A 22295-nucleotide genomic window follows, 5' to 3' on the forward strand; every position below is an offset into this window, starting at 1 on the left:
TACGTACGTACGTACGTACGTACGTACGTACGTACGTACGTACGTACGTACGTACGTACGTACGTACGTAGTACGTACGTACGTACGTACGTTCGTCGTCTCTCTCTCTCTCTCTCTCTCTCTCTCTCTCTCTCTCTCTCTCTCTCTCTCTCTCTCTCTCTCTCTGTCTCTCTCTCTCTCTCTCTCTCTCTCTCGCTTTCTCTCTTTTTATTATCGTTCCCTCTTGTTCCAAATAAAATTGTAAATTATACGTTATAATTTTTTAAAATAAAAAGAGACTTTTACGTTATTAATAATCGATATGATGGAATAAATAAATTATTAATCTTCTCGTCTTCTTTTTATGGAGAAAATAATATATAATATAATATAATATAATATAATGCAAATATCTACATATATGTAATATACGATCAGGAACATAATACGAACCAATTGGTGATATTCGACAATGTTCCATAAAGAAAGTGAAACAACCGCGATTTTCTGCGACAATAATAATTTTATGCAAATGTTCGAAGGTGAAGTATCTAGAATGGCGACGATATTGTCAGATAGACATCTCTCGCCTTGCTTTTCGTATTTTCCCCTTTCTAGCAGGAAATAAAAGACGTTTGAGGGTTCCTATATCTGTTATTTTACTCGTAAAAGGAAAGGAGGTGTAAAAATTTACAAAAAAGGCGATAACATATGCCAGAGGATCAACTATAAATCGTAAAATAAACATCTATTGCCATTAAAAATCTTATTTCTCTTATCTTATTAAATGAGACAGTGACATTGTTAACAACCATTCTAATTATTTGTATTAATTCTGTACAACACAAAAAATTATATTAACATTTTTTTAGTCGCATTAACTAAAAGTAAAATCTGCTTTTACTAAATTTCTCTGATTTGTGTAATATTTACATTCTTTCTAACATAAATAATCCTCTTACTTGTCTGCTTCGCAATATTTTTATATTAAATACATAATTTTGTATTAAATGATTTTTTTTTATATAAACCATTGCAATTATTTAAACGAGATATAGAAATTTGTTTACAGAAATAACCAAAATGTCTTTATTTAAAAACAAAGTTTAAAATTACGTAACGCGAGTACATTGATCTCTCACGACCTGTATTTAAAGAATCCTGACTGCCAGTTTAATAAATTGCCAAACTGTTTATAAATCGTTTAAGCATTAACATGGGATGGGAATGAGGATCTGAAAGGAACTTCAGCCGTAAAGTAAAGGGAGAGACGATGAGAGTTATGATGGATGGAGAGGTGGACAGGTCACGAATATCACATGACAATAGAAAAAATTGTTATCTATTTTTTTAATACCTTTTATGTTTTGAAATTTTAATATATAATTTTAGAAACTTTACATAGTGATATGACTAACATTTTCGCATTTTAAGAAACAGTTCCATCTAATATTTCTTAGGCACAGTGCAAACAAGATATGCCTTTAACGTGATAGATTATGTACAGCCATAACTTTCGCAAACCATTAGATATATTTCCTATTGTAAATCCGTAGATCTAGAGATAGGTGATTCGGCAGGGCAGTTGCCATATTCTTTTTCTTTTTGTCACTGCATCCCGGAAGATCTCACCCCCGCTCACGCTTTATATTAAAAATGAACTGTCGCTTCCACTGACGACATGGACGGGTATTTGACTGTACTACCGCTTTTATTTGATAAATCGCGGCGCGACCTCCTCTCTCGGTCATCTGAATTTCTAATGCATTATTTTTCCCGGTCGGAACCATCCGCCTGGCTACGTCGAGTCGCGAGGGTGAATCGCGCCACGCCAGACAGGGATGTCGGGTGGCTGAAAGAGCGATTAAGGATAAAGCAGTGGAAAAGCGACCGAAGAAATAACGGTCTGATCCGAGCGAACTCGGAAACTCCTGACTTTTAGTTATCACGATGATTACCATTAACTTTTATCATAATTTGAGTATCACGTAATCGCCAAGAGAAAGTTGGATTATTTCGAGCAATTGCTTGGCACGCTTCACGTCTGATTAGAGTTTTGCCAACCTTCTTTTGCTAGAAAAATGGAGATCAACAAGTTTGCAATGATTTTAACGTTTCATAACAGGTAATATACTGTCTTCAATGTTACCTGTCATATTTCTTGTAGATTTCCTGCGGTCCACTCGGATTTCGCTGTAAACTTTCTAAACGATTAATCAAACTATAAAAGTAGAAAAAATATTTTAGATATCTTATCAATACGTAATATCGAGTGAAATACAAATATAATTTTAATATCGTCATTTCAATTCTAGGCATATGTATAAAATAATTTAGATTTGGAAACTGTTCTGCCTCCTTCCTACCTGTTAACCCCCTCTTCTTCCTGGAGTGGATCAACCAAAACCTGTTGCCTGTAATGGGCCTCACAGAGCGATAAAAAGTTTTCAACTCTACAGGAGCAAAAGCCTACATTTCTTCTTCGCCGACAGTTTAGCTTCATAATGCAAAGTCGCGAGTCATTCGGTGATCAAAGTGCCGCTCTCTCTCTCTTTCTTTCTGTTGGGTGAGTAGGTACGCTTTCAAAAGCTATTCTGACGTTTCTTTGAGCCATCAGATGTAACATCAGGACATTGACACAAGGAAGCACCGTTTTGCAAGACAAGAGACGGTAGGACCACAGCGAGCGAGGTGATACGACATGTCCTTTTGATTCGTTTCAACGGATGGAGAATTGCATCCTTTGGGTGAGCAAACTGCGTTTGAATTGCTGGAAGATCAGACCTCAATTTATAATTTTGCGATTTTAATTTAAGTTTGTCGACAATTTAATGTAAAAGAAACAGAAAACAAATTTTGATTTTTTAATGGTAAAAAAGCAACCTTTATATTGCACGCGAGAATTATTTATAAACATTCGACGAATTCACGCAGTTTTTGATACAAGGACTGCATTAAATCTATCAAATTGCCATAGACACGGTTTGTCCGAAATCTTTTTTTGTTAAATATTGCCAGTCTATAGACAAATACCGCATTAACGCAGATTTAAAATTAATTTGACAATTTTACGTGAACATTTACAACCAGTGCGGACTATAAGTACTTTAGGGTACATTAGCCCCGAAAGCAATGGAGACCTCACCCTACCTTATCTTCTTTTCTTTCGCGAAGACAACGCACGGTTACGCTAGGGTGGACGCTGTAGGTCTAACGGAAAGAGAGAACAGAAGAAAGAGAGTGGGTGGCAAAGGGGAAATTGTCGGCAGAAAGGAGTGGGACTGTCTAGAGTAATTAGCTAGCCAGACCAAGCCAATATCGCGCTGAAAGATTTTCAACTCCCCGATGTCAACTTGGAACCGTCGTGACGGGAAAATCCGGCTCGAGCCACTCTGTTTATAAAATGTCAGGACGTCAATAAAAAGTCATGCTACGTGAAGCATAGATAATATCAGGGGAGGAGAGAGAGAGAGAGAGAGAAAGTGAATGGAAAATTCCATAAGTTTATTAACAACTTAATTGTACAAAAAATTGCTATTAGATATTTCCGATTTCCTGTGTCATTTTAGATAATTGTATACAAAAGTCTTATACGAAGAATCCCAAGTGACCTTCTTCTGTAATACTTTTAAGAAAGGTTACTTTCTTCTTGAGAAGAGAAACATGCGTATCGCGATATTTAACTTTCTTACACAATTCAGTCGATCTAAATATAGGAATATAGAAATGTTTGTGAATTATTCCTCATATCTTTACATATATTATCATGTATTCTTGTTAAATAGAAAAATCAACTTTTTTATTGCAGTAGAACCGTTTCAATTCTAATATACAATACATATCAAAATCACTATGCTATCAATTATTATTTAATATTATATTTAACGTATTAATAAACTTTTTTTTGTGTGTATATCTTCTTTAATCTTTATCTGAATATATATAATGTTACTATGGAATTAAAAATCTACATAACAATCTTATGTCTTTGTTGTTATATGTAAACAGTTTAAAACGAATTATTTAAATTAAGTTGTGTTGCGATTGCATTTTTCTATTAATAAACGAGCTGAAGATCAAACGTCTCCGCTCGGCTGTTCCTTTATGTCTGTATTTTCTTCACGAAGTGGCCGAATAGAATCTTTAGGCATGGCAAAATAATGGAAAGAACAATTCCGGAATTGGATGTTAGTGCTCAGGTTCAATCGATTGTCAGGATGACAGTCCAAGCATGACTCGCGAATTCGTAGGAAACCTCCCGCGCGAAACTCTGTACGCGCTGGACGTGGCTGACCAGCCGGCCGACTGACGGACGGCTGACTGCCTTTCTGATTGATGATCGCTACTGGACTCTCTCCGCCGCCATGCATACCCTACCAACACATCCTCCTCCGTCCTTCACGGGCATCCACCATCCCCTGAGCGTAGCGCGAGTGCCAGCCTTCACCCTCTCCGTTCGCTGGACGCGTCGACTCATTCCCAGAATCGCACCTCTACCCTAATCTTTTTACGTTGCTCGGATAACACCTTGTTCTCGAGCCAACTCACTCAGAAATGCAAAATTTAAATTGTGGTTTGATATTACTAATATTTGATATTGTTATCTGAAATAGCAGATATATATCACTTAAATTTAAAAATATATGTAAAAATTATTATTTAAACAATATTTTATTTTTTGCTATATTCATTATTATATTTTTTGTGATCTTATTATAACCTTTAATTGAAAATAAAACTATATATGCTGTATGTATGTAAGTATATGTTATGTGGACGGATGTATATATTAAAGTTAATGAATATGTTGTTTTCTTTATTGATTGCACGAAGAAATGATATATTTTATACCAAAAAATATACCAATTATTAATATACCAATAGTAATTAATATTCTCTTATATAATTTAATGTAAAAATGATAAAAAAAAATCAATCAATCGATATCTAAAAAATTATAAATATATATAAAGTCGAAGGCTAACGAGTCAATCGCTGGTTTTTATGTGCTTGTAATTAAAACTTTTAATAATAAATTCAGATATAATAATTCATAACAAACGTTTTTACCTATTATTAAATCATTTTCAATGGGAACAATCGCAAATCTTCAAAATACAAGTTAGAGGTCAATATATAAAATCGATCTTTTTTAAACGGATGATTTCGCAAACAAAGTAAAAAATTATATTAAAAATATCTACGTAATAAATGGAATGCTATGCAAATTTATATATCCATAGTTATCATCACGCAATAATTTACAAAAGAAATAAAGGATATTCCAAAAGATAAACCGGAAATATGTGGTTTGAGCGTGACAAAGCATGCCCATACTATTTAACTCTTAATCGAGTAGAATTCGCGTATGGATGACCCGACACGACCAGCGAAGAAGCAGTTACAAGTGAATGGATCCACCCTCATACCCCGCAGCGCCCCACTACCATGTAGCCCATCGCCCACTTCCTTTCATTGGGAGCAATATTTCTTTTCACGAGTCCCCTCGCAGGGCCTTTATCTAACAAGGAGCAAATCATTTCCCTATTATTTGCTCGCTATCGCACTCTTGCTCTTCCAGACTTCCTCTTCTGGATTCGTTACTCGACCAAGTATTCGGGCTCTTTATCCCCTCTTTCTTCCACTTGTCGTTGCGTTTTTCTTGTCGCTATATTTCTTGGAGATCATCCAAACCTTTCCATTGCGGTGCTTTTATTCTACTCGGTACTTATTTTAGAGCTTTATTTCATATATCTTCGTTTTGCTTTGTTTTCACTTCGTTATTCATCATTAATTTAAAGAATATTACTATATTATAAGAAATATGAATTAAAGACTCATAACAGTCGAAGCTAAATCTTTGATTCTTAAATAATTCAATGTGATTTTATATGTATATACAATATATGTACATACATATTATATTTGTAGTCATTTTGAACTGCGCGCTGAATTTTATCGGACTTAAAAACGCAGCTAAATTACTGAAATAATATCACAATTAAATTTTTAATATCTATTAAGGAAATCTTAATATGCTAGATTTTTATATATATGCATGAACATATATAAAAATTCACATTAAATTATTTAATCAAAAATCCAGCTTCGATCATCAGGGCCTTTAATTCTTATTTCTTATTGGTTGTATTCTCATATGTATAATAAGATTCTTATTGTTTAAAGAATATTATAATATTTCATTTTTATCTTAATGTTTATGTATTGACTATCTCTGGATATACTATATTAAAATAAAATAAACTTTATGTTTTATCGTATTTATATAAAACTTCCTTCATTTCAACGAAACTGAATAAAGGAGGCTAGAACAAAGCTTGAAACTGATCAATCTCGAGCAGATAACTTTCCGTTCGCGGCATTTCTCCCTCGACAGAAGTTTTCTTTCGTAAAGTTTTTCTTTTCCTTTTCCTAAACACAGATTCAATAGCATTTCTTTTTTACAAATCTTCAAATTATGTTGTATAATATCATCTAATATTTTGCAAATGTATCTACTTCGAGTTATTATCATGTAATTATAAATTATTTTATCAAAAATGTTAATGTTTGTGGTAATAATGTAATATAATAATATAATAAGTGTAAAAAACATTTCTTAATTTATAATCTCACTTTTGCGATAGAGGAAGAATGATTCAATCGTAATGAAGTTCCTATAGAAAGTATACGAAGCTCGTAGGAGAGAATTGATCTCACGATGGTGTTTGAGTCAGTCTAAAGGGGTGACCAGTGGTCGGTTTAAACAATTATCACGAGGGTTGACCACGTGCACAAGTCGACACGGGTGGTAAATTATTACATACGGGGTTGCTTAGGACGTACTGGACTCTCTAGAGCTCCAGAGTTCAGACCACATTAGCATTATCGCTAAAGATCAAAATCTCTTAAAAGTCATTTTCTAACAAAAGAAATATTATAGATAATACTTTTAAATATATGTTATTAGAATGAAAATAAAACATAAAATTGTATTAAATATTAAAAAAACCTTTTTTAACATTTATATTAAAAACAGGACACAGCAATCGCTTAAAGTATTATTGAGAATAACTATTATATACTTTTTATTTCAATTAGTATTTATTATTTTTTATATATGAATACGCAATAATAGCAAATTTTGTGATCTTTTATCAATATTGTGTAAAATAATGTGAAATACATTATTTTATACGAAATGTTTATACGTGTAGAGAATTGATTCCAATACAAGTACTACATGCTATTCCGCTATGTTACTGAATTGCGCTGCATAAGAATCGCGGAAAGAAGTTGTGCTCGTAAATCCAGTCGCGCTAGAGAAAACTTGTATATCTCCGTTCCCCGAGATGAAGGGTGAGACACAGGGCGAGTGTCCTTTATAGCATTGTTAACAACTAATGTATGCGGCTCGGATCTCCAAAACCCTCTCGCATTTAACATTCTTTAACATTATTATACACATGGCGCCCGTCTGAGTACTCTCCATGTATCCATCCTTCCTCTCCGTCACCCTCTCCCAAGACCGACCCTTCGTGCCCTCCGGGGCCGATTTTTGTCAGTTTTATTTAACTGCAACCACTGAATCCCTTTTCCATCCTGCTTTCTTTCTGTTCTCGCACCCTTTATATCTTCGAGACGAGAAGCTTTCTCTTTCTCTTTTTTAAGATGCCAGGCACGTTTTAGGACTTACGATCAGCGCCGTAATTTCGACGAACAAGTGGCGCTTACTACTTTCTGATGCGACTTTAGGAGCGCACAACGAGAGACACTTGGAAATAATATATCCTATAAATAATCCAGCTGACGTAATGGACTCTAAAATCTGAATATAGTCAATAATAATTTGAAAAGTTGTTTCATGTCTTGAATAATTTTATTCTGTCTAGAATTAGAAAATATATACTATGATTCGTATTTACATCTTATTTTTATCAATAAATTCGCATATTTATTTCTTATTTATAAATACGCACGTTAATTGATAAAAGTAAAGTATAAATATAGATTTATGCATATAAATTTTTATTACAAAATCTACAGAGAAAAAAATTAAATAAGTCGGATAAAGAAATCGGACCGTTAGCAGTCGCGCGTTCTCGTAATCATTGTTACTACTCTCGCCGATTAATTAATCGCCATGTTCAGCGGAAATTGATAATTAAAACTGCTTTCGAAACGGTTCTTTTAGCGTTTCGCTGTAAGTCAATCATGTGATTTTGTAATTACCTGAAATGCTGTACAGTATAACGAACGTTCTTAAGAAATTCATGTAATTAATAACCCACTCCTCTCATGATAAAACGAAGAAAAAAGCAAAAAAGGAAACCTTGCGTTGCCGCTGGGTCGAGACTAATTAAAGGTAACTCGTAATATTAGTTAATTTATTGCTGGCTGCGTATAAACGTCACTTCCTATTGGCCGCGCGGACGACCTGATGCATGTTTAGAACCAAACTTCTCTTTCGGTAGACGTTTTTCTCGGCTAATTCGAATAATCGGTAAGATTTCTGTTCATTCGTTATGTCAGACGTAATAACTCATAGTAACGCGATTAATGAAACGTGTTCTAAGTTTAGTTTTGCTTCTACATACATGGCAGGCAGGAACTGAATTTCGACAAATTACGCATTATTTTTACACATAAAAAGTACATACCAGAACTATATTTCATGCTATGCTTCATAATTTTCTTTTTTTGATATTTTCATCATTTATAATATAATTATAATTTTAATTTTACCTCTTATAATATAATGCACAATGCAGTGTAAAATTATTTTTTTTATATAGCAGAGATGTATTAATACGTTGTATATTAGATATATTAACTTTTTTACGAGATGAGTTTTCAATTAGAATTTATTTCAATAAAAATTGCTATTAATATTACTTGAAAAGGTTTTTATGTAGCTCATACTTAATTAAGAAAATAGTAATATTTGATTAGTATAGATGATGGTCATATATGCCTATAAACATACGTATGCAAACTTAGGAAAGAAAATGCGTGCACAAATTGCTCATGATTATCGACCATATACTTCTCTTTTCAAACGAGTCGACCCAGCTGACAGACGCCTAATTACTGCGATATTGATCCGTCGAAACTCGAAACATCGTGTACGATTCTTCATTCTCTCGAACACGACTACGCATAGAATATCGTCCCCAATGTTAGCCAATGTAATAATACCATTAATATTTAGGCTCGTCTACCTATGTACTACCTACTGTACCTACTGTAATAATACAGTTACATAATACATATTTACAATAATAAAACTTGATAGTCAGTATCTGAAATTATTTGATCTATCAAATTATCAATGTTACATAATAAATATAAGGATATATATTAAAATAATGCGAAAATTTAAAGTATAATGCATATAATATTTACTTTGTTGAAAATTATTAATACACTATAAAAAGTATTTACATTTTAATAATAAGGTAATTAAGTCTTATATTATATGGTTTATCAAAGCTAGATTTTTTCAATTTTTTTACTGTAAAATTAAAAATTGATCAGATTTAAAAGAAGAAATATTTCTGAACATTAAAAAAAAGACATTTTCGAATAATTATAAAGGTACCATAAAAATTTTAAGAAAAAGTAGCATTTAGGTCATATTGGATACATATATATCCAATATGGTCTAACTATATGTTTTTCTCTTTTTTATAAAAAATATTAGAGAAATAAAAAATAAATTAATCTAATGTTATTTTTATAAGATTATAAGTTTGTTTATTAATATATTTACTTATATTTACTTGACATGTAAGAATACACAAACAAGAACTATTTTCCAAACAATTTACTTATTTTATTTATTTATTTACTTACTTCTATAATAGTTAGCAAATAATTAGAATTCATGGTCAAGAATAACAAAAAAATAACAAAATATAGTGTTGTAAAATATAAATACATAGTTACAATAAAATGAACTATACGAAAATTAACAACTATCTCTTGGCAGTCATAGAAAGCAATTACTTACCTATGAAATATTACATCATACTACAGCGTTCTGCATTTTGCTTCACTGACAATAACGAAATGAACAAACTGAGCAATAAATTAATCGAGTCAAACAGCCTGCACGACTTATTAGTGCTATCTGTAAAATTCACCGTGTAATTACCCATCCAGCAGCGAGTAGGTCATATATTGAATATTACAGCATATAAACTTAGAGTCCGGTTATCTTAACACAATTGATAATTAGCGATGTCTAATAGAAAGATATATTACTGTCACGTAGAAAACTTTTATGATCCCTTATCTGTATAAAATTTCATTCTTAAATATACTGTAATTAAATGTTTTGGCATGGTGAGAATATTACGGTTCTATCGTTCATTAATGAGCTGAAACGTTGGGCTGAAGCATTGCATTAGCAATGGATTATGATAACCCGCAAATTCTTTGACATCTCTGATCACTTTAGCTGACCACTTTAAATATGTAAAAAGTATTTTTCGATAATGTTCAACAATGATATTTCAGAAGATAACAAAGAAAAATTCAAAACGACACGACAACACACATAATAAAAACAAAATACTAAACAAGACAAAGTAGGACAAAACAGAACTTTCTGGACATGAAATTGCCATTGTCACATAACGATGAAATGTTTTTAAAGTATTCGGTCAGAATATCAAGAAGATACAAAATTTACGGAGGTTGGGTCGCAGAAGATGAAAGAAGTAAAGGGGCTAGCTCTTATTTTCTCGCGACGGTTTACATGGACGTTGGGGTAAGCCGCGAAGGATTTAAAATTTGTAAAGATTAAAATAAACTTTTTATCCGACTGCGACTTCTCGGTCCCAGAGGAGAAGGTGGAGGAAGAGGGGTTGGAGACGACGGCAGTAGACAAGAAGCTTGCTCCGGGACAAGAAGCTCAGAAGAGCTCGGAAAAAGGCGGTCGTAACGCGAATGGAGGATGTAATGAGAATCTCTCAACTCGAACCATAATTCAAAAAATTGTTGAAGGATTCTACGTTGTGCCGCAAATTGTCGTGAAATTAGTTTCGAATTTGTTCCTTGGGAGAAGTACAGCACTTGCAATAGAAATGCCTTAAATATTTATGAGAGCGGAACTAAAATACATAAAATTGTTATTAATATCGATTTTATAACTGTTTGCACACACACGCTTGAAATATATATAAATTGAGTATACTTGATCCAAGATTTTAATATATTTAAACCCTGGCTTAACCCAGGATAACGTCCATATGTAATTCTAATTTATTTTTACCCCCAATTTGCCTATGTGGTGAAACAAGAGGAAATTGATCCGGGAAAATCAGGAACCGTTATGTATTTTGATCATCATTGGATTATTTTAATCACATTAGTGTTCGAACATCGGGGCACACCGACATCTCGTTACGAAAAGGTGCGCTCACAAAATCAATCTCGCGTCTAATGGAAAGATGGCTTTTCATCCCCCCCTGGAGACCACTCCCGTTTCACCGAGCACCCTATACCTTAAGTATTATTGTTGTTTTTCAGTCGCGTTTTTTTTTCGATGTAATACTATATTTTTTGACGAACTTTTGCTCATGAGCAAACTTTTGCTCATAAAGTATATTATTTCAACAATTATATTTGACATATAACTAAATATTTTTTTGCATAGAGATTTTCAGGGTAAACTCCATTCTTTTTAATTTTTTCTCGAAACATTTAAAATGTCGTGTCATTATCGCAACACACTACAAATTATTAAACATTGATATTCAATCCGCGAAAAAAAAAATAATAATATGCGCTAGAAATCGACTTCCTTTGTTACGTAAGCTATTATTTAACTAATGTTGCACTAGTAATTATAAAAAAAAAATATGTAAAACGGCAAAATACGCAAGCATATTCTAAGAATATGCAGCAATCACAGAATTAGTTCCAATTGCAAATCACGGAACAAAACACCAATTGACTTGTTTGTTAGCTTATATGAATCTTGTTGCGTAATTATTTCATATATGTATGAGAAATCGCTAAGCAGAGAATTGGTAAAAACGGGAAATTTCTTCACTTACAGTTCACTTCCATAATTTGCAAAATAAATATCTTATATAATTGCCATAAACAATATGGCACGTTCTGAACTAGATGATTGATAATATTGTGATCGACATCAGCTTCCAAGAACTCGTCAATACTAAATAGTCATCACGAAATCTCGTGAGTTTTTATTACGAAATAACATTTAATGCTATCACATAGTGAATCCAGAAATATCATTAATCAAAGATCATATCCCTTCAATTATGACTCATGTTACCGCAACTTTTACGAACATTTTTGAATGAGCTAGGCCAGGTTTACATCTTTAGGTATACTTGTATATATGTATAATCTTTTATCGCGTGGATCAACATGAGATGCGAAACTGCACGTTCGCCAGTCGTGCACGAAGAAGTCGAATGTGCCTCGTCGTACCACCCCAATGATTGCAGGTTGCATCGGCAACGCCTTCTGATGTATCCAGCCAGTCTGAACCACGCATATGTACGTTTTGCCTTTCTTTCACCACAGGAGAGATCCCTGCGTCCAATTTTCTTGCACGAAGGGCCGCTCACCGTCTCGCCCACCATAATCACAGGTTGGCGAACCTGTGCATGTCCAATATGGCTGCCGCGGTGGTTGGTGCGGAGCACCAACGTTGCCGTGTCTTCGGCAGCACCAAGCCAGAGTACGACGACGGCGACGGCTCGCGATGTTGCCAACAACTTTTTTCGAACACGCAAATCTTCTCGTGCCGCTTTTATATCTTTTTCCTACCATCACCATTCTTCCGTTCTTGTATTTCTATCCTTTTTCATGCTTCCTTTCCCCCTCTTTCCTTCTTCTTTTTGTCTACTCTACATGCCAGCTAGCTCGGTGACTCCTCTCTTTTTCCGTCATTACAACAAGATAACTATATAAAAAGTTATGCTAATATTTGAAGTGCTATTATGCCAGACAAAAACCAAGTCAGAAAGATATGGACATACAATGATACAATTATGAATCAAACAAACAAAGATTTCGTGATTATAAATATTGTATTATATTGTTCTTTATTAAAATTAACGCTATATTATGATTAAAAGAATGCATAGTCAGTATTTTGCATTACTCTCCTTTAGGATGCCTTTACATAATTTGCAAAACGTAGTTCGAGAAACACGCAGACGAAAACCAATTGCATGCAATGAAAAAACAAACGCAAATCTTTATTCTGCGTTTGTTTTTTCATTGCAAATCTTTATTCTGCATTGTATTTGCAAACTACGTTTTGCGATTTGCAAATTATGTAGAAGCATTTTGGGGAAAAGAAATATTTTATATAATCCTAAATGTATATAGATCCTATTTCGCTGTTTTACATACGTTATACTACAGCTCACATCAATATCTCGACTGTCACACTGGAAAATAAAAGTTTTAAATTTAAATATCAATGACTCAAATTGATTGGTAATATCAATGTTCTAAATTGTCACATAATGGTACAATGCTAGAATCAATTCCTCTGAACCACAACCCTATCAGCAAGTGAGGTAGCTACTTGAACGTAGCAATGGGGTTCCAGCCAAACTGGAACAGGAAGGTACGAAATATTTTGCGGCCGTGGTCGGTGGTCGGCCGCAGTTCTTGTTTTGCTCACTGTTAATTGATTATAGCTCGTATCCAACGCAGAGGCCGCAACCCCCGACAGCCCACCAAAACCAAAGCAGCCAAGAGCCCTTCCTGCCAGCCATTCCACTTGGACTCCCTTCATTCTGTTCCCGTGCGTTTAGTTTTGTTCGTTGCCTCTCACCCATGCCCGTCCTACGTCTTGCTGTAAATCTGTAATGAGCCACAGTTTATGCCGATTCCACCTTCTAGTCTTCCCTCACTTATCCGCCACAAATTACCTAATGGCGCATTAAATACCTACTTTATTCTTACGCGATGAATAATTCTTCCATCGCTTCAAACAAGCGTAGAACATTATAATATAAATTTTTTTTTGTATTAGTACTATTTCTAATGCCAATTTGATTTGAAGTACAAAATGGCAATTGAAAATTGATTTTTCAATTTATAAATATTTGTAAAATCCAAATTCAATAAAATGTAGAATTTATAATATGCTGTTTATATATATATATTAATAAATATTATTGATAAAAGAATTTTATTGAAGCAATACATTCGATATAAATTTTAAATTAAACAAATTGTTTTATTACCATAAAATTGTCCAATCACAGACAATCCAAAATTAATATTACATTACATTTATTGGGTTGTCCGGAAAGTTCGTGCCGATATTGAAGGAAAATTGAAACGCAGAAAATTTAAATTTTAGTATACATTTGTTAAATTATATAAGTTAGTCGGCACGAACTTTCCGGACAATCCAATAATAAGATGTTATATAATTACGGTATTTTAAAGCATTCTCTAAAATACAGATTTGCAATGTTCAGCGAGCTTAAAACGCTGGAAGGCATCCGAAACGATCAAAAAGTTATCGATCACGGTAACCTTCCACGCTGACCGCCGTCTACCTGTTTCGGACACGTCAAAGCACGGACATGGAGCCGGCTGTCTTCTCGTTTGTTTCAAATTCTCGTCACTCATTTTTCATACGTTTACGCTGCCGACGCCGCCGCCGTCGCGCCGCCGCAGGTTCCTCTCGATACTAAAAGAATGAGAGAAAGAGAAAAAGAGCGAGAAGGAAGACGGAGGAAAGAATGGGGAAAGATGGAGAAGAGAGAAGAGGAAGAAGTTGAGAACGGAACGAAGAGGGGTAATCGTTCTCTTCTCCACGCTGTTCGAAATAGTGGTTCTTTCCGCCCTTTGTTCTTCCTCGCAAGTTTTCTTCCTTCAGACGCGGGAGGAAACAAAAGACAAATTACAGAGACGCCCGTCATGTGACCCTTCCCACCTGTCTATAAACGACCTGGTCCAGTCCAGAGAAAACGAGAGCACACTGAAGGCGAACACAGGAGGAAAATCTGTGTGATCCGAACGACTTGGTCGCATGTGTAAACTACTTCTCGATTGAAGATCTACTTTTTCCTTTTGCCTTTGATGATCGTATTTGCTAGAACATATTTCTTTATCGCTCGTTATCGTTCAATGAAAACGTCTACGAATCAATCATAAGTGTAATGGAGTAATGCAAAAATTAAGGAAAAAGCGGAGGGCATGAGAATTTCACCAGCTGTTCGTAAATATTCGAGTGTAATAAAGACGAAAGAGACTCGAGCAAATGGAAAGCAAAATTGAATAATTGCATTTTCGACAGTTATTTATTTTATAACAAAAAATTTCAAAAATAGTTTTTTTTTAAGTCAGAGCGCACGAAATAGCAATAAAAGTTATCAATATTTTATAAACAGCATTAATAGTTTTTATTGCTATTTCGCCGTACTATTATTTAAAGATTTTTTAAAGATAAATGTAAAAAAGAACATTATTACTAAAAATATTATTTTATATTTATATAGAAATTATGTACCTTTGATAAAAGTAATATTTATTATATTAAAAAATGATCATAATTGATATCTATAATTAATTATTATATTAATTATCTACAACTTAATTTAATTTTACTTTAATTATCTACAACTAAAACCTAATCTCAAATAAAAAAATTAGAAACTAGAAATATAATACGCGAGAATATAAAAAACAAAATAATAAGAATGGAACGTTGATAAAATGCTATTGTTTCAGAAAGTTGTTAAGCTTTGTTTCATCAAAGCTTACGTTGAGATTAACACATGCTTTTAAAAAAAGTGATAGAAAAACATGGCATAACTTGCGAAGTTATGTTTCATCAAAAGGTTACATTTTAGAGTGTAAACTCATACCAACTTCCTCTTACTGATGAGAACGCGCGAAGCGACGGTTGTCAGTTTTGTCATGGACATCAGCATCTGTTTCAACGACGATTGACGAACTATTACATAAATTACATTATAACAAACCCGTTATTTTAATATCATTTTTCACATTTTTCCTTTAATTTCTTTATTATTTCACTATTTTTTCATTAAAATAGAACGTATTGTGTAAATTACAAGATAAAATTATGACTAAATCGTACAAAGAATGACTTATTATAATTATTTATTATTAATTACAATTATTCTGTAATATTTAGTAATTGCTAATATTTTGTAATATTCTATGATATTTAATTTTTTATCCTGCAATAATTTTTTACATTGTTAGAAAAAAACATAGAATTAACTTTTAAATAATTAAGAACATTGATGTTTAAATTTGAGTAAAATCTACATTAACAAAAAACATAATAATTCTTGTGTAAAATATTTATAGCTATAAATTTATTTTACATAGCTGTGTAGCAGTCTCAACCGGATGAACCCATAGACAAACCTAACAGCATGATATACGAAAATACAGATTCTATTTTCGTACTCTATCTTTCTCACCTCGCACACGATCTTGTCAGGTCACGCTCTTCATTTTGACTATGCCTTGACAGTTCGTCATCCTCTACATCATCTCGCAAGAACATTGCTTGCTAGCAATGTCGACATTTTCGTCCAGAAAAAGTCGTTGTCATTACAAAGCAGTAACGCTTGTCACTAAGTTAAATTAGCAAAGAGTGGTGTGACATGGCACTGTTATTTTATTTATAAATATTAGCAACAATATTTGATTATTATCAACAAGATATCTAATACTCTATAAAATCTCTATGCATAAAAAATACTATATAATCTAAAGATTTATTTGTGTCTATTAATACTTAAGTATAAGATACAAATAATTTTTTTGTAATAATTTAAAATATTATAAAAATATTTATACAAGCTCTCTAAAAAAATTTTCCTCTTGTTATATCATATATATATTTTTATTTAGTAAACGGTTTAATTTATTATATCAGGTAGTTATTTGCCATCCAAATATTGCTCCGTATTCATCCCCGGATTGAATTAAACTCCTGAAACGATTGAACAGATACAGGGCGTGGAGTGGAGTTTGATCGACAGTTTCGTCCAACCAATCGCAAGACCGAAATGCTGATGAGGCCCACGTCAATCATGCGATACTTTCATCTCGCCACCATCGCCCTCACCCTATGGAAACTCCACGTGCAGGATTTGCTAGGTTCAAAGCTTACTACATCTTCAGTCTACACCTTTCTCCCTCATCCCTGAGTGTCTTTTCTCTTTTCCATTCTTCCTCTCCTTCTTTGACCGTCTCTATCACATACCCTCTCCGACTTTCTTTAGTCGCTATACCTTCCTCTTTTTACCTTTCGTTTTCTCCACGTCTCGTTTCTTCTATCTCGTTCGATTATTCTCTTTCTCTTTCTTCTTTTAACCCCTGACGACTCATCCTACTGTCGAACCTCCCCTCAGCCACCCTATATCCGCTCGCACGCTATGGGGTAGTTTAGCATCTCGGCCCTACGAAACGAACCATCCTCTCCCTCGCTGCCCCCTTTACTCCAAACTGCGTCACGCCGTATCGGTTTTTTCTTCTCTCATGATACGGCTCATGGATAAAAAAGTGTAACACCCTTGATTCTTGATAAAAAAAAATATCTTGACATCCAGGTGGTCAGTATCATCGATAGAATAAAATATTAGCATAAAATATTTGTTTTATGTTGTTGATGTCCGCCAATGTGTTTCTTATATTTTTAAATGACAGACAGAAAATCCAAAATAGTCAGAAAGTAATGTATTGGAAAAAGTTTTTCTAAACGTTCAAAATATATGTTGCTCCTAGAGAATTTGCCAAGACACGTCTTGTTAAACAACGTAAGCTCGGCGAGCCATCAAGTTTGATTGAAATATTACTCCTTGGGGCATGCAGCGAATTCTGTAATTACGATAGGCGGCTATTAATAATTGTTTACAGTTGGGTGGAAATTACTCTTACGCCACATGCCTCAACAAAGTACCGTGAGATACTTAGTCGCTACTTTCTAGACCAAATCTGCTCGAATGAACCATGATATGCTTCCTTATACCATCCCTTCGTCTCCTCCCTTTCATGTTTTCACGTCCTCTCGATTCTATGTGGCATTCCACTTGTTATCGCGGAACAAGTTTCTTATCCGATAACAATTAGGAGGTGTTTCACATCGACACGGAATAGTGCTGGTGGGAAACTTGCCCAAAAGTTTCTAAGGAGCCCAGTAACTCGCCGGAACAACACCAGAATGGTCCTTTTCGCCACGCGGGAATCTTCGCTTATGCATTGTTAAGGATGTCGTGTCGTCATCCCTTCCTCCTTTCTCCCTATCTCTCTCTTCCTCTCTATAGTCTAGGTTGCTTAAATGATCATTAATTAGGATACCATTTACTTCCTGTAACAAACAAAAAAGAGAGCTGCGATAAAGACAAAGCGAGTATCGGAGCGCGAAAACTTCATCGTGCTACAAAAAATAAAATCGAAAATTAAAATGAATGATTTGCATAACGAATTTCTTGATAAAATCTTTATGATATTTGTAAAATATCTAAATACAAGATGCAAAAATAAATTATCACAGATTATAATATAATAATTATAACTGAATTGATCTTATATTAAACAAAATCCATTATGATATTTCGAATTTATTTATAAATTGAAAAGAAAATTCTTGTTTTACAGAGAATGGTCTACCAAGAAGATTACGAACAGCTTATACAAATACGCAACTTCTCGAACTAGAAAAAGAGTTTCATTTCAATAAATATCTTTGTCGACCGCGAAGGATAGAAATCGCAGCTTCATTGGATCTTACGGAAAGACAGGTAATAACTTTAATTAAGTAATATTATAAAAATCATTACATCATTTCTCTATTTTTAATACGTTACAATTATTTTAAAATATTTTCATGTTGGCTTTATTAAAAGTGTTACAAAAAAACATCTTTCTTTTTTTTTGCACGATTATTGATGCATTATATCCATCATCTATATTTAATAATTAAAACGTAAATCATTAAGCCATATAAATATCGCTATCTTCCTCTCAGGTAAAAGTTTGGTTTCAAAATCGACGAATGAAACACAAGCGGCAAACACTTAGCAAGGAAGATGGAGACGAGAAAGATGGTTCCACTTCGGATGGTATGGAAAAACCTAAGAGTGACAAAATGTTATCAGTTGATAACGATGAAAAGAAGAATTGTCATAACTGTGATATTTCGGGTGTGGGCGACGTTGGAAGCACTCTTACTGGCGACGTTACCGATTTAGGTTCTTCCGGTCGAAGAAACAGTAACAACAATAATACCCCTGGTGCGACTAACAACAACAATAACAACAACAACAGTAATCCAGGCTTTAACACGAATAGCAATGGTGCTAGCAGCGTCGGTAGTACTAACAGTGTGTCCAGCTCGTTCGAAAAGATGATAGTGGACGACGATTCGAGGTCGCAGGATGGAAGTGAAGTGACATCACCGAGCGTGACGAAAAAATTGTCGGGTGAAGTGAGAGTGAAGGTTGAGAGTGGTCACAAAAGTCCGAACACAGCGAAGCAACAACAGATCTCAGTGAGCAAGAAATCGCCATCGGCCAGCACGAAGGACATGTGTTCGGTGACAAGCAACGGTGTGTTATTAGCTATGCCGGACTCGACGGTCAGTACGCCGGTACTACCGGGTCAGAATTCCACGAGGAGCCTAACGCCGTCCTCGACACCCGGTACTCCCGTTTCCGTCCAGCTTCAACAAGGCAGTCCCCTCGGTATCCAACAAGCGGCTCACACAGCTTACATGCAGAGACCGCGAAGCTCACCGTCCTCCACGACGTCCTTGCCAGGCTCAATGTTACATGTCCCTACAAATCCGGGAACGATGTCGCCGCACGGTGGCCGAAATATCTCGAACAGCCAGCAAGCACATTTTCAACAGCAAGTATATCAGCCCACGCCGACCATTGATTATCGAAATGGTGTACCCGCCAATAGACAAAGTATACCCACGGCATCGCAACAGACTCAGTCGCAAAATAGTTATTGCACCAGAGATTCGTATCAACAACCAAGAATCTCTTATCCAAGTGAGGTGAATTCTCTGTACGTTAGACAAAATCAAGCGGTGGGTTCGAGAATAGCGCATCACGTGAGAGCAACGGGCACAGCATCGAGATCAATGTACGGCGCTAACATGCAATTTCATCAGCAACAGTTGCAGTACGGTAGTACCGGAGATTATAACGGATATCCTCAAGCTGGACCACCTTATCATGCTTATCACAGAGGTATGCAAGGTACCAATGCGTACAATTCCAGTCAAGGATACTCGGCGACGCAAAACGAGCAGAGCACTGAAGGCTATATGACGTCTGGAAATTACGGTTATTCAACCGGCAGCAATTATCATGGAACCAGTGAGAATCTAGCGACACATGGACACGCTGCTGTATCCGCGCAAACCGGACAGCATTATTTTAACGATATCCAACAACAACAACAACATCCACAACAACATACCGCCGAGGGTTATGTCACGCATCAGCCGCCAATGCATCCAAGTTCCGGCGACTACCGATCCGGAAACAAGTGTCATCCGGGCGCGTATTATGAGCAGACCGCCGGTCAGTTGCACGTTCATCAGGGCGGCGAGGCTTCCAGCATTCCAAATAGTTACGTATCATCTCCCGATCCATTTCCTGCGCCTGGCATGACGACAACCGCGACGGCAATTGCAGCTGCTACCGCAGCAGTTATTACGCCACCCGGAAGCGCTAGCCAGGCTGACGGTAACAACGAATCCTATGGCAATTATGGGAATTTCTACGGAGAACCGGTACACACCGCCGCGGCGCCGCCGCCATCCGCCGACAACAGCAATAGCTCGTCTGATTTCAACTTCCTCAGCAATCTAGCGAACGACTTCGCGCCCGAATATTACCAGCTCAGCTGAGTCCACGAGACCGAGAATCCTTGCCAGCTGGATTGGGGCGATGAGCAATGTCTACTCAACGCTTTATATTGAAGCTAACACATCTACGTGATTTGTATATACTTCAACATTCGTAATTTAACTTTGCGCGTAAATGGAAATAGTGTAAAAATAAAATGGGGACTAAAAATACTATTAACGGTGCGTGTGTCTATATAAATAAATCTATATAAATAAATCTATCATCCGACCTAAGTTGTCGAATATCCTCTAGTTTGAAGTGACTGTTCCCGTGAGTTGTGTCGAAATTACTTTCAAGACTGACTACATTCAATCAAGACACTTGGACTGATTTATGGAATGGTACATAATAAAACCTGAAATATTTAAATTGACTTCAATAACTGCAAGCATATCTGAAGTAATAATCCGGATTACCAGAAAAATTGTTGACTGTTTTAGAATGCAAGCATAGCTAATCAGTCGATATCATTATGCATCCGAGTGTAATATCAATTTTAATGTTATTTACCATGGACAATATGTAATTTTATCAATTTACATTCCAAACATTAAAGGATGTTTCGGAAATATACAACAGTAACAACGAGTGCAATGGTTGTGTTAATTTTTAATTGGAACAATGTTAACAGAGAGTTCCGGTATTCACAGAATTTTTTAAACTGTGTTACAAAGTAACATTTATATCACCACCCTTTGCGAAACACGCTTAATCGCAGAAGATGAAAAGTGATTTGTGAGTGATATATTAGACTGATATACGAGCTGTGGTTTACAAATGAAGAATGTTGTAAATATATCAAAGATTTACCGTTACGGAAATTCGATAGAATTTCAATTCAACGGTCCAATTCTCGTGAAAGCAAACACGAGGTGTAAGTGCAATCTTCTTGGCGCAAACGGTCTCTATATTAGTGCATCGTTAGGGTGTTCGAAAACTAGATTGTATAGATAACTGAAGCCATGTTCCTTTTGTTTTCAATATAACTTAAGTCACTTGCACAAAGTATATATTTTGATTGGAACATTTAATCTTATTTGATAATTTCGAACAAGAATCTGACAAAGTTTTCAAATTACACATATCTCACAAATGTTTCATTTTCATGTGATAGTCAATGAGATAATAGATATATTTGATTTTAAAACGATAAAACGAGGCCTGAGACTGTAGGTGCATGTGAGCAATAATTAACAATGAACTTATGTACATATATATCATACGAAGAATAGATTAATGGAACAAATGAATAAGAAAATCGCATTTATACACAGTCATGATTATTATATCGAATATAACTTCTGAAACTTCTGAAAAGTGAAATAGGTACAATCCGTTAGTTTTAATTAAACGCAGGAAATAGATGTCTCTCTCTCTCTCTCTCTCTCTCTCTCT

The 22295-nt window shown here is 34.9% G+C and overlaps 1 protein-coding gene across 1 annotated transcript in view; it reads left to right on the plus strand.

Annotated features, from left to right (window-relative positions):
- Positions 1 to 20899, plus strand: part of LOC105617535 (homeotic protein proboscipedia) — a 25523-nt gene extending 4624 nt beyond the window's left edge. Inside the window, exons 2-3 of the mRNA XM_012199091.1 lie at positions 18634 to 18776; positions 19004 to 20899. Of these exons, the coding sequence (XP_012054481.1) occupies positions 18634 to 18776; positions 19004 to 20899 (2039 nt within the window). The remainder of the gene's footprint in view (positions 1 to 18633; positions 18777 to 19003) is intronic.
- Positions 20900 to 22295: the final 1396 nt, after the last annotated feature.

This window comes from Atta cephalotes, assembly GCF_000143395.1.
Source record: "Atta cephalotes unplaced genomic scaffold scaffold00013, whole genome shotgun sequence".
Taxonomy (NCBI): domain Eukaryota; kingdom Metazoa; phylum Arthropoda; class Insecta; order Hymenoptera; family Formicidae; genus Atta; species Atta cephalotes.